General features: G+C 44.6%; 3 protein-coding genes across 3 annotated transcripts; 2 read left to right on the top strand and 1 right to left on the bottom strand.

The window, feature by feature from the left end:
* Window positions 1–447: 447 nt before the first annotated feature.
* Window positions 448–3,537, bottom strand: DFL_008095 (uncharacterized protein; the record flags this gene model as incomplete). Its single annotated transcript, XM_067637780.1, has 5 exons — window positions 448–2,211; window positions 2,306–2,674; window positions 2,779–2,891; window positions 2,985–3,291; window positions 3,397–3,537. The coding sequence occupies 5 exons, from the start codon at window positions 3,535–3,537 to the stop codon at window positions 448–450; spliced, it is 2,694 nt and encodes an 897-aa protein (XP_067485734.1).
* A 3,856-nt stretch (window positions 3,538–7,393) lies between these two features.
* Window positions 7,394–8,283, top strand: DFL_008094 (uncharacterized protein; the record flags this gene model as incomplete). The annotated part of the gene is made up of 4 exons (XM_067637779.1): window positions 7,394–7,469; window positions 7,548–7,568; window positions 7,723–7,765; window positions 7,845–8,283. 4 exons carry the CDS (start codon window positions 7,394–7,396, stop codon window positions 8,281–8,283), a joined length of 579 nt encoding a protein of 192 aa, XP_067485733.1.
* A 2,282-nt stretch (window positions 8,284–10,565) lies between these two features.
* Window positions 10,566–11,932, top strand: DFL_008093 (uncharacterized protein; the record flags this gene model as incomplete). The annotated part of the gene is made up of 4 exons (XM_067637778.1): window positions 10,566–10,589; window positions 10,702–10,965; window positions 11,024–11,318; window positions 11,373–11,932. The coding sequence occupies 4 exons, from the start codon at window positions 10,566–10,568 to the stop codon at window positions 11,930–11,932; spliced, it is 1,143 nt and encodes a 380-aa protein (XP_067485732.1).
* Between the last annotated feature and the right edge of the window lie 96 nt (window positions 11,933–12,028).

The following is a 12,028-nucleotide window of genomic DNA, read 5'->3' as shown; positions in this document are numbered from 1 at the left end:
GCTAGTCAATATTACTTTATGTAATTATTAGGTTCCTGTGCGCAAAATACGGAAAAGAATTCTAGCTAGCCCAAATTAACCTCGAAGTAATGCGAGTTAGTAGGTAAAAATTAACTAACCTCGTAACCTAGTTAGCTTGAACAGGTCGAAATACAATATACCACTGAGAGGGGGGGTCGGCCACCTTCGCGACATTTACACTAGTTTACTTGCAGAAATCCTCGCGGGAAAAAATTGTTATAGGTTTCAAGTTATCCATATTGATTAATCCGTGAGGTACTAAAAGCTTTTAAGAAGCACTATACTCTGACGTAATCCAAAGCGCCAGCGAATGTCATATCACGTCCTGATCCTGACGACATAGCCCAACCAGACATTAAAAACGTATGTATCAAGGAAAAATATGAACTCATACATGAGTTCTGACCCAAGCGATCATAAAAACAATTAAAGGGTGGTACCAGATTGAGAAGAACGATAAACCAAAACGGACGCCTTAACTTGTGAAATAAGGATACTGGCTGCAACGGGGCCAACTGTTTTCCTGGCATCGATCGACACGCTGGGAGCGTTTTCAACCGCGACACCGGCGAGTTGAGAGTCGTAATTTTCAACATGGCTTCGGCCGACCACAACAAGATCTCCTGCATCTGGAACGACACCAACCTCCTGCTTAGCGCGAGTAATAATAGTCTGGATGGGCTGTTCGGTCTCCAGAGTTTCGAACACAACACGAGCGGCGACCTCGTCTGGGAGGGAAGCGGCAATTTGGAGGTAGAACGTCCCATCATCCTGGGAGCTTGTACTGGAAGATGCAGTGGTCTGAGCTGAAGTGGCTGTCTTGGATTCTCCGGATGCACTGTTTTGAACGATTTGGACGATGGTAGCGGTGACATTGATATTGTTGTTTATGAGCTGGAGAACGAAGCGGAGGGCAGCGCGGTCGTCTGCGCCACCGATAAATGGGAAGAAGACGTGATGGCTAAGATCAAGAATTGGCAATGTAGGCTCTTCGATACCAGACTTCATACGAGAAATAGCCCCAGAGGTGATGCTACCACGGCGCTTGGGACGCTTCTCACTGACATCTGCACCTCCAACACCGCCGAATCCGCGATTGATAAAGATAGCAACGCTAGAAGCGGTGTCTCGGAGAAGAGAGGAGACAAAGTTGACGTATGGGCTGGATTCAAAACGTTGGTTCCTATTGTCTGGAGTTTCTTCGTAGGCGTAATCGTCGCTGAGGTTTCCAGTTTCGCTCCATGGAACAACGACAAGATCAGACGAAGCGTCTTTGGCGCGGTCAGACAAGGCACTCGAGAACGAATCTCCTGGAATAACAGCGAGGTTTGTGACACAGGCCATACTGTTCATTCTTCCAAAAGCCTTGAAGAAGTTAATAACAGGGTCTCGTGCGGGTTCGGTGTCCTCGGTCACACGAATGACGGCGGAGGTACGTTCATCTAGTTCTCGAAGGCGAAGGCCGTGGACTTCAAATCGCGGAGCAAGAGGGTGAGCCTTAATAACAGGTTCATCATCTTTCTGGGCCGACTCAGAGGCATCCTTTCCTGTCTTGGAATATTTGGATCTATGAACGGCTGGAGTAAGGGTCTCTTTTTCACCCTTTAGGAGTAAGATCAATGCCATCAAACTTGGCAAGCTCTCAAGACGAAGAAGAGCTGTGAGCTTGTTGACGGTAGTCTTGACTTTAGGCTCTTGGGTATCAGTGTCATCGGAGGCGCCTGTTGGTGTACCATCCCAGTTAATTTTTCCCGCTCTCCACGCGAGACACTTCTTCTGATACCACTCTGGGTATAAGAAACTGACGAGCGGGGTAGTCGCAAAGGTGGTAACGAGCGCCATGACGACGAAAATTGTGAACACTCTTTGAGAAATAATTCCGGCAGTTAAGCCGATATTGAGGACAATTAATTCGACCAATCCCTTGCACTGCATCAGAGCACCAACCGCCAAGGACTCTCTCCATTGCAGTTTGAAAAGTCTAGCTGCCAAAGCGGCGCCGGTAAGTTTCGCAAAAAAAGCAACCAATAAGACGCCGAAGACGTAGCCCCAGACAATGCCGCTGTCCAAAAGCCCGATGTTTGTTCGAAGACCGGACAAGGTAAAGTATAGTGGCAAGAACAGCACAGTCACTAGATCTTCAATTTTTTCTGCGACTGCAGGTGCGAAACCTCCATCACGAGGGCAGATCTAAAGTAACACCGCAGGTTAGTATTACAGGCTTTATATTTACGACAATCCAGCAATTTGGAGAAACACCACATGGTGTGGAGGCAGGACTTACAAGTCCGACAACGAAGCCGCCGAAGATTGCGTGAATACCGATAACGTTTGCAAACCACGCTGAAGCCAGGCACAATAGAAGAGTTACGGTGAGAGCGCCTTGACTGGGGTCCTTTAAGTTGCCGGTTTTTCGGAGGTACCAGTGGAAGGCGGGTTTGATAGCAAGGAAGAGGAACAAAATGTACCCTACGGCAACAAGTAAAACGTAAAGGGCTGTAATTCCAGTGCCAGCATTCACGAGAGCGACTGTCAGAGCCAGAAGAATCCAGCCTACAACATCATCTCCGCTACCTGCTGCTAAGACAATTACGCCGACGTTGGTTCCAAGAAGTCTTAATTCGGTAAGAATACGACAAAGGACCGGGAAGGCCTAAATAGAAACAGCATTAGAATCTATGAGAAGGTTTCGAGATGCTGCCCACAGGGTCCAATTGCAATTGAAATTTTGACCCGGGAAATCTGAGGAAGGCTCACCGTAATACTGAACGCCACACCGACGAAAAGCAAGAAGACTCCAAAGTTGACTTGGTCATTAACACCAGCGTCGTTACCAAACTCATTATACAACCCATAGGAAATAGCGGCACCTTGTGAAGTACAAATGTTAGTATGAAGACAGTGGCTTGCACCAGATATCGATGCCTGGAAAATTAGTGTAAAGGGTTCAGCGGTCTACTAACCCAAGCCAAATGGAAGTGCGATACCCATGGAACCGACTCCCAAGGCGATCCTCCAGTTCTCCACCATAATGCGGAAATCCACTTCCAGACCAATCAAAAACAAGAACAGCACGAGGCCAAGATTAGCGACAAGATTAAGGTTTGGCATCGCGTCCTGTGGGAAAATTGTGGTGGTAAAATTCGGGACTCGGCCCATCACTGTGGGACCAAGAATGATCCCACCGATGACCTCCGCAATAACACGCGGTTGCCGAATTTTGGATAACGGCAGATGAAGAAGCCGACATAGCGTGACAATTATGAAGACCTATACAAGTTCTGTCAATAAAGTCTCGTCGTGGATGCGGCACGCGACATCGATATAGGGCATCGGAATTTTCTCATAGCTTTGGGATTCAACGAGGTATCTTACTTGAACAATGAACACCACGATCGGGTCGTTTTTGTTATAATGCTGTGGGTTTGCTCCACCGATGATACCAGTCTGGTCCGCGACCTTTGCGACTGCAGATGTTGTGGCCGCAGCGGCTGCCGATGTGATAGTTGACGACATGGTCGATTAATCCGTTATCTGCCAAAGCGGCGGGTCTGATTCTGAGATTTTTTTTTCAGTGACCGCGACAAAAAGCTTGAACAGGTAAACAAAAGACAAGAAACTCCCTCAGGGCTTCTTCCCCAGTCGTCTTTTATATTTCGAACGAGCTGACGGGCTCCATCCCAGCTTGAAGATGCTTATGGTAGTGGTAGGTCAAGTACACCATGTGGAGTTTTACTCATCAAGTTAGCCAGAAGCTCGTGCTGCTAGCACCTCGCTTTTGCTTTTGCTTAGAGTCAATATCCTCTAGCAATTCGATTGAACTGATTCTAAATCCTGGAGAAATTTAAAACGGTTGTTGGTTTCTGATTGGACCGAGCTGTCCGTTTTGGGACATTCTTCGGCTTGGTTTGCGCTTGTCTTGGGATTACGACAAGATTAAGATGCACACATCCGCCAAGTAGAACAAGACAGCCAAGCTGTGGGCTGACAATGTCACCGCTTCTGGGTCCATTCAACGGCCCAAAAGTTGGATATCTTAACCCGTGTCTTGGCTACGGTGCAGTGGCGCTTTCGCATTGATGAGAAATCCCTAGAATGACACGAGAAATACCGATGGCTTGAGCTCTACAGTTTTCTAAGAAGCTCAAAGCTAATAACGGCGAATAGCCGAGTTTCCAAGATACTCAAGGCTGGCGGTTGATATGATGTTATAATGCTACCAGAGCTTCTTCGGCTTGTGCCTCCACTTTTTTGCATTGAGCACATGGAATATCTGGAAGAGAACCAAGGCCGTGTTTACCCAAACGGAAAGCTGGGAAATAAGGGGTTTCGGCAGTCAGAATCCTAGTTTCTCGGTTTGCTTACGCTCCAAAAAGGATATCTGAAGGAGCCTTATCTTCCTTATCTCTCGAAAATTTCTCGACATGCTACGGAATAGGGTTGTCTCTCGTATACGCAGTAGTTCCCCCAGGCCAAGCTGTTACAATCCTTCAAAATTGTCACAAAAACGCTCGACCAACTCGTTCTGGAATTATCATTCCTCAGCCGCATTGTTGCAAATGGTGATATGCATCCATGGCTTCTGGAGTTTGATACAATTTTAGTTCAAGGACCAGCTGGGAGAAGGTTGTCGACCGAGAAAGAAAAAAAGGCTGTGGATACGAGATATTGTTAGGGGATGGCACGGTGGTAACCCCTGCACGCTCGCCTCCAAGAAATGCTTCCGATTTGTTGAGGAAGCATTATTAGACAAGGATGTTCTTTTTGAGCTTGTTCAGTGTGCATGCATAAAGATGCACACTACACAGTACAAGCTTCGTCTACATGCATACCTTTGATTTCGTTATTTCTGATGAACTGATAGATATATTTTTCTTGTGAGGCGTCTGAAGTAATACAATGACCCCAACAGTGCGAACATGCAAGCGCTCACCTGCCACCCCATTTCAATGATCAGATGTTCATCAGTGTTTTTAGCCAAACAAGAATGGGATAGGTTTTCGCGTTTAGAGGAAAGTTTCGTCACTTGAGAGCACCACAGTTGTCAAAGTAGAGAGCTAAGATATCTAGCCTGGCAGGGCTCGCCAATCTACGAAACACCCAATCCAAACGTCCTGAAAATAGGTACCTCCGGCTTTGTGCCAATACATATACAATAATACCGAGGGGTTTATGTACCTATACTTAGCCCAGATGTCACCATCTTCGTTCAAGAGCTTGGAAAGTGAGACCAAGCATCCAGACATATGAATCATTGCAGCGATAAGGATTCTCAGCGTCTGGGCGATTAGGCTTAGCCTAATGTGAACTTTTTAGGACCGTTACCCTACGAGTTCCCACAGTGATGACGGTCAGCTCAGTAAAGCAGCTTCATATGATACGAGTAGCATATAAAATGTCGATATATGCTTAAATCCCGTTTCCTCGACCTTGTAATTAGTCTCATTACGCATACTATAAACTATTTCAAATTCCTAGTTTTATGTTTATAAATTTAGCATTTTTATTTTTAAAACATCATATTTCCGTTATTCTACTTTGACGAAATCATGCAGAAACTAACACTATGCTAGGTAACAAATTTGTATTCGCAATTTAGCAATGCAGTTTTACAATCAACTATTGAAACGCCCGGCAAGGAAACGGACAACTGGCACGGTGAAGCGCAATCTCGCTGGTTTCCCGCTAAATTATATTTTCTTAGATGCCATATATTCTGGATATTCTTGGGCCTCGCTACGACTGGTGAGGTTAGGGATGGTGGAGTAGAGCGGGGAGGAGCGGGCAGTGGGCCGCTTACTGTTCTCTTCCCCCGTCTCTACTTCACCTTGCCTAATCTCACTATCACAACCAGCTCGAAAACTACAAATCGGTGAATTTGTTCTTATAAGAGGCTGCTGCGAATGGCACTTACGCTACTCATTGTTATGCTAAGCTTGCCCCAATGATTTCAAGGCGAGTACCTCATCTATTTATTTTTAAATAGGTTGAATTTTACATCTTGAACATAGCGCGGTTAACACTAACCAAGGTCAGTAAATCTTTCAGGCCGGTCTTTATAGCGAAGATTTCAGTAACAGAGATAGCGACGTCAGAGCCCGTAACAACAGTAAGGCTCACATCCACATTATTTAATGCGGCAGAATCGTTCACCCCGTCACCAACCATAGCCACAATTGTACAATCGTTCTTCCGGGCGCACTACGGCTAAAAGCTTTGCGTCTTATTTCTCTTTGGCACCTTAGGGTTATTCAACTTTGCGACCCTTTGTCCTGGAAACACGGTCGCAATAATTGTTTAATAAGAGCCGAGACCCTAAGCCCATTGGGATTATCGCGGAGTATCGTCCGCATTAACGCCGATGGAGTGGAAAGCTCCAGTAACAGAACGAAATTCTAGCTGTAGGGCCCATGATAAGATATATACAATTCCAATGACGAGATCCGGGACAGCTCCGACGACCGACAAAAGAAGGCAAGAAAAGGTACGGCATCGACTTCGGACATACATTTGACGTGGGCGTTCTCAATGATAGATCCTTGGTTCAAAGGCTCTATTTACGGCAGGAAGGATATTGTTCGAATCGTAAATTTCGGTACAAGGGATTGTACGAAATTGTCATGGCTGGGTCGGCAAGAGTTGCGAGTCGTCAAGGGTATCAGACAATGAAACTAGAAATCGGGAATTTTAAAGTTTATTTGGAGACTGCTTTCGAAGTAACGGGTATTTCAATGATTCTTATTGCAGTGTAATATATCATCAATTCGGTCTTTGTGCTGGCAAAGTTGTATGTGATTAGTTTCGAAGCTAGGTATGTGATATGATAAATCTCGTGTTGGGAAGATATCAATTGCTATAGGGTATCTGATGAAAAGGTACATATCATGTTGATGTTTTGAAAGCAGTCCTGAATAGGGCGAGGGATTTGTGCGACTTCCCGCACCAATAGCGCAACCCCCTGCAAAACGACGGATGCGTGAAGTTTGGAGAGTGATTTGTGCGTTGTCGACGTTATAGTCCAACAAAGCTAGGAATCCGACAGCCGACCTAGACTAGGGGCTGCAATGTTACATCCTTTCTGCACCTATCTATAGCATCTTTAACTACTCTGTACGATTCCACGAGTTTCGCCACTCATATAACCAGTTGGTTCCGAGGCTTCAGCTTTCTCACTACTACGCCTCATGGTCGCCACCTGAACCTAAAAGAATTCCATAGCCTGGTACCCCTTGCGCAAGCGTGCAGATAACTTAATCTTTGGGGCCGCGGCCGGAAAATAGGAGTATCAACCACATGGCTGCAAATACACAAGCGTCTGATAAAAATTTGACTTCTAACCTTCACGCGTTACTCCACATAAGCGCATTGAATAATGATTATAGACGGTGTAACATGGGCTTGCGAAACCTGTATTCGTGGCCATCGTACCGCAAATTGCCAGCATATCGGTATAGTATCCAAAGGGCTCGCTTTAGCTACCATGGTATAGCTACCGCATAGTTGTAACTAACACATGTTCCATATAGAACGTCCACTTCAGCCGCTCGGTAGGAAAGGCCGGCCAGTATCGCAATGCCACCACTGCCGTTCTTTACGCCACTCGCGTTCTCTTCATACTAGATGCAAATGTGAACTTATGGCTCGAAATGGCGTCTCAGAGGTGAATGGTAAGGATTCTACGCTAACAACGAATATACACAGTTATGAGAATTGAGCTTACCCAACTCTTATTCAGGAAAGCGGTGTAAGTGTAGGTGTATGGAGGGCGAGGCCTGTACGTGTGCTTTCAAGAAAATCCAAATAACGAGCGATGCAGTTTCCAGGCCGCACCCGAAAGCTATTGAAACTGGTGCACCGTCGCAATCTCGTAACTCTTCGCAAGGAGACCCTACCATGGTTCGGACCCCATTGCAACCTTTTCCCAGAGGTAGCGGCCCCTCTCAGGAAGTTGGACAGATTGGACTGCATGTAATTGGTTACGATGGGATTTTAAACGATTTAGATGGCTGGGATTCGACACCTGGGATAAAATCTCCTAGAGTGCCGCCAACCGCTATTGCAATTGGAGGGACAGATTGGGAATCCAGCTGGGGGGCATCCCCAAACATGCAGACACCCTATGCACACTCGATGCTGGAAGATCAGCTATCTTTAGAGCTATCAACTTTGATGGACGCCTTTGTCGAAGAGTCGGCAATGGAACAACCTGAAGACACTTATCAGAGTTGTATATCAGAAGGCTTAGATCGAGATCTCACTTAATCAAAACATCATTACTCTTATTTTTTACTAACTCAATCACAGACCCGGGGTGTCCTCACTAGAAAGCAGTCTATATTTATATCCCCGTCTGCGGAAAGATACACTCAGAATAAAGTTTTATTCGTATGCTTATGTAATATAGACCCTACAAAGTCCACTCATGAGTAATCCACATTGATATATTCAAAGGTGAAAATTGGATTTTAACCAACATTAAAAGACGTTAAATCGTCAGTGAACTGTCATAGGCAACTTTCTTGAGCGAAGATAACACCAGCAGTAAAATGAATAAAGCTAGAGTTTCTTTATGGCAAACTGAGGATAGATAATCTTTAGGGGTTCAGCCGCTCGTAGATAATATAGCTTCTAGATCTTTAAATAAATAAAAATTGAAACTCTTTTAAAAGCATTTCATAGTTTACAGTTGGGTAATAAAATTAAAGTTTGAGCGTATAACTTATCGACTTGTTGGTATAAAGGATGTCATTAGGAAATCTGCACAAATATTGCATTAGCACTTCAATGCATTACTAAACATCCATAGGAATACCACTAAATAACGTCATGATATCATGATCGGTGTAACGCACAATTAACCCAAGGTCGGGTTAATTACATTACCATCCAGACAATAGACTATACAAAATGTAACCAATTAAAAAAAGTGAAAACGAGCAAAACTGTAAAAAGGGCACACTATTAATAAAAGAGAGGAATAGTCACTAAGATCCCATTACATACAAGGCGTAGGCATATTACTGTGGTGGAAATAGGTGGTCGCAGTGTTCTGTTGCGTTTTTATTCTTAACGCATCTTGGCATTCTTGTTCTATAAATCATGTTCTTGCTGACGTTCTTTCCAAAAAAAAACTTTCCTTTGTCCAACGATTTCCCTTTGTCCAACCAATTTCCTTTGTTTCTAATCATACACTTATTCTATCGCATCTTTATCTTGTCGTTTATAATTATTCTTTTCAGTCTCTCAAATCTTTCTCTGTCTACACGTTCTATTCTCTGCATACTTCCTGCTGATGGGGCAGCTAGACTGCTGCTCGGCTCCCAGAGCCCATATCACAACCTCACATTACCATAGCTGCAACGTTGATTCAACTAGTCTTTATTACTCCACTATATCCCTTTAGCTAGCATCCTGCATGATTCCCGACCCAGTTCCTGGAATAGCATATGTAAATGTCATTGCAATCATGCGGCCAGTCTCTCCTTTGTCTATTTTAACTTTTGGGATCCTAATTGTCTAAATAAATGTCATGAACCGAATTCAAAAGAAACTAGACGCACTTGTTGTATGTTGTGGTAGAGGTGAAAGAGTATATCAACTCGAGATCTGAGTACTCCGTAGATTCTATGGGCAAAATTCAATACAGTCTGCTATGCCTCGACTTCACATGTGAAAGGGTGAATGGTTGAGGCTCAAGCTGATTGTGATTTAAGGTCGGAACCATCGGCCATCCGCGTATAGGTGGCCTCGCAGGTAAGTGAATTTTCATTAATATGGCGCAACCCAGGTCCCACATTTGAGCCCGATCCCTTGTTTCATGCTGTCTATAGTTCGGGTTCTACCTCAACTAGGCAGGTGGCTGAATGGTGATTTCGCGTGGGAGTTCTTGATTCGTGATAATCCGAATTTCGGCGTTCTCCAACAGTGGCAACACAGACCGCTCTTCACTTCCCATTGCACTCGGGGACTTTTTCATTTACGTGATTTTTGTTTGCCAAAGTCCCTTATGAGAAACCACTCTGTTTGTATTGCAAGAACTAGTTTCCTGTGGCACAGAGTATTTTGGGACGGCATGGAATACTCCTTTTCTATGACGTCTTTCGATTCGGAGTATCGGAGCCTAACTTTTGTGGGCTGCGGCGCCGACGCCACATCTCCTCAGTACCCACCTCGAGGTATACCCGCTGAAACTTCTCTCGCAAAGAATCGTTATCCAAATGTTTGAAATATATAGCTACTGTCTTGCCTGCTTGGTCTTGCTGCTTTAATCGAACTATTATCTCGCTTAATGATAGACAGTCCCGAACCACATGGCACAGGCATGAAATTCTGGAAGCTATAAAGTATGGACCCTGCCGTTGCATGCGTATACCACTTGCTGGGAATGGAAGGACAGAATTCTTACACCCATTCCACTGGTAACCTGAGGCATCACTTCTAAATTTACTGTTGAAGTGAGTATTGGGATTTGTTTTTGACGACTAACGACATTCACACTCGCGGTCGAAAGCATAGTGTATGTTCACGCTTGGTCGACACTTAAAATGCTGACAGCTTCACAGGCAATAGTAAGTATTAGCTAAAACTTCCAAGAATCACTCCATACCCTTGCTAGATATCTTTGCTTAAGGCTATAGTGCTACCGCGATGTGTTCCCGGCTAACATCCTTGAATTACTAGGGATTGAAGTTATTTCTCTTCGTCCTAGCCGTTGTTGTAGTCGCTCTGAAGCAAGCAGTAAGATGGTGGCTCCAGACAAAATTCGGGTGGACGGATATCTTCGTTGCACTATGCGTAGCCCTCTATCTAGCTGAGGAAGTCATTGCTATCGAACTACATAGGCTAGACTTTTTCAATATGCCAGTCGCAAATTTCAGTGTAAATGGATACCCTGATCTGTTGAAAAATACCAAGGACAAAGATAAGCTATCGATAATGCTAAGGGTGAGACCTATCTGAGCCTGGACCCGACTGAAAATCTCTGAAACTAACCTTTCTATAGTTACTTTTTTTCTCATCGTTCGTAACGTTTACAATATTTTGGGTAATCAAAGCGGCATTTATGGCCTTATACACCTACCTCGTGCCCCCATGGCTTAACGGACTAAGATGGTCTATTCATGCGACAAGCATCCTCGTTCTCCTAAGCTACATCGGATTTATCGCCACTAATGTCTTCTCCTGCGGAAATGTTGCTGCAAACTGGAGTACCAACCCTGGAGAATTTTGCTTTTCTTTCAGTCGGAAGGCCGGTGTTATATACCTTACTACGCTACACCTTCTCACAGACATCATCAGTGAGTTAAATTTCCCTCCTAGTCACCCTCAACAATATTAATTTCATAATATAGTTTTCATCATTCCCTTTTTCATCCTTCCACATATTATGCTACCGACCGCCGAAAAGTGGGGCTTAACTTTAATGTTTGCCCTGGGACTTCTGACTATATGTTGCACCGTTGCTCGAACAGCCATCGTCCTCTCCGCTAAATCATTTACCTACCACGATCTTCTCACTTGGGATTCTGGGGAAATAACCTGCGGGCTAATAGTTGTTTGTGCTCCAAGCATTAAATGGCTGATACTCTGGGCGACTGGACATAAAAGAAGACGGGCCATCCGAGCCTTTCATGGGCAGCCTGAGGGAAGCTCTTCTGATATGACGAGTAAAGCGGGTACAAACCGAGTGGGTCGAGCCGCAAGAAGAGATCCAGATTCTGAAGACGATGAAATCGGGGCGATGCAGACTTTAGAACCAATTGCTGTTGTAATCAAGCATGAGGTCAGTGTTGATATCGAGTCGCTAAGAGAAAGTAGAGAGGAAGCTCCAAGTACTAGCTCGAGTTCGAAGGATGTTTCTGGGGCAAGAACCTGGCCGGATAAACCGCCAAAGAGTTTTTTGCATCTTTAGTCCTTTAACATTTCTTTTCTTTAATTTATAATACTAAGGGCTGTATTTCATTGTATTATCTTTTAATTCTCTTGGCATTTTTTAAACACTCTTCAC

The sequence above is a fragment of the Arthrobotrys flagrans genome (assembly GCF_004000055.1).
Source record: "Arthrobotrys flagrans strain CBS H-5679 chromosome Unknown unitig_1, whole genome shotgun sequence".
Lineage (NCBI taxonomy): Eukaryota > Fungi > Ascomycota > Orbiliomycetes > Orbiliales > Orbiliaceae > Arthrobotrys > Arthrobotrys flagrans.
The sequence above is the reverse complement of the archived record's forward strand: the minus strand, read 5'-3'. Positions and strand labels throughout refer to the sequence as shown.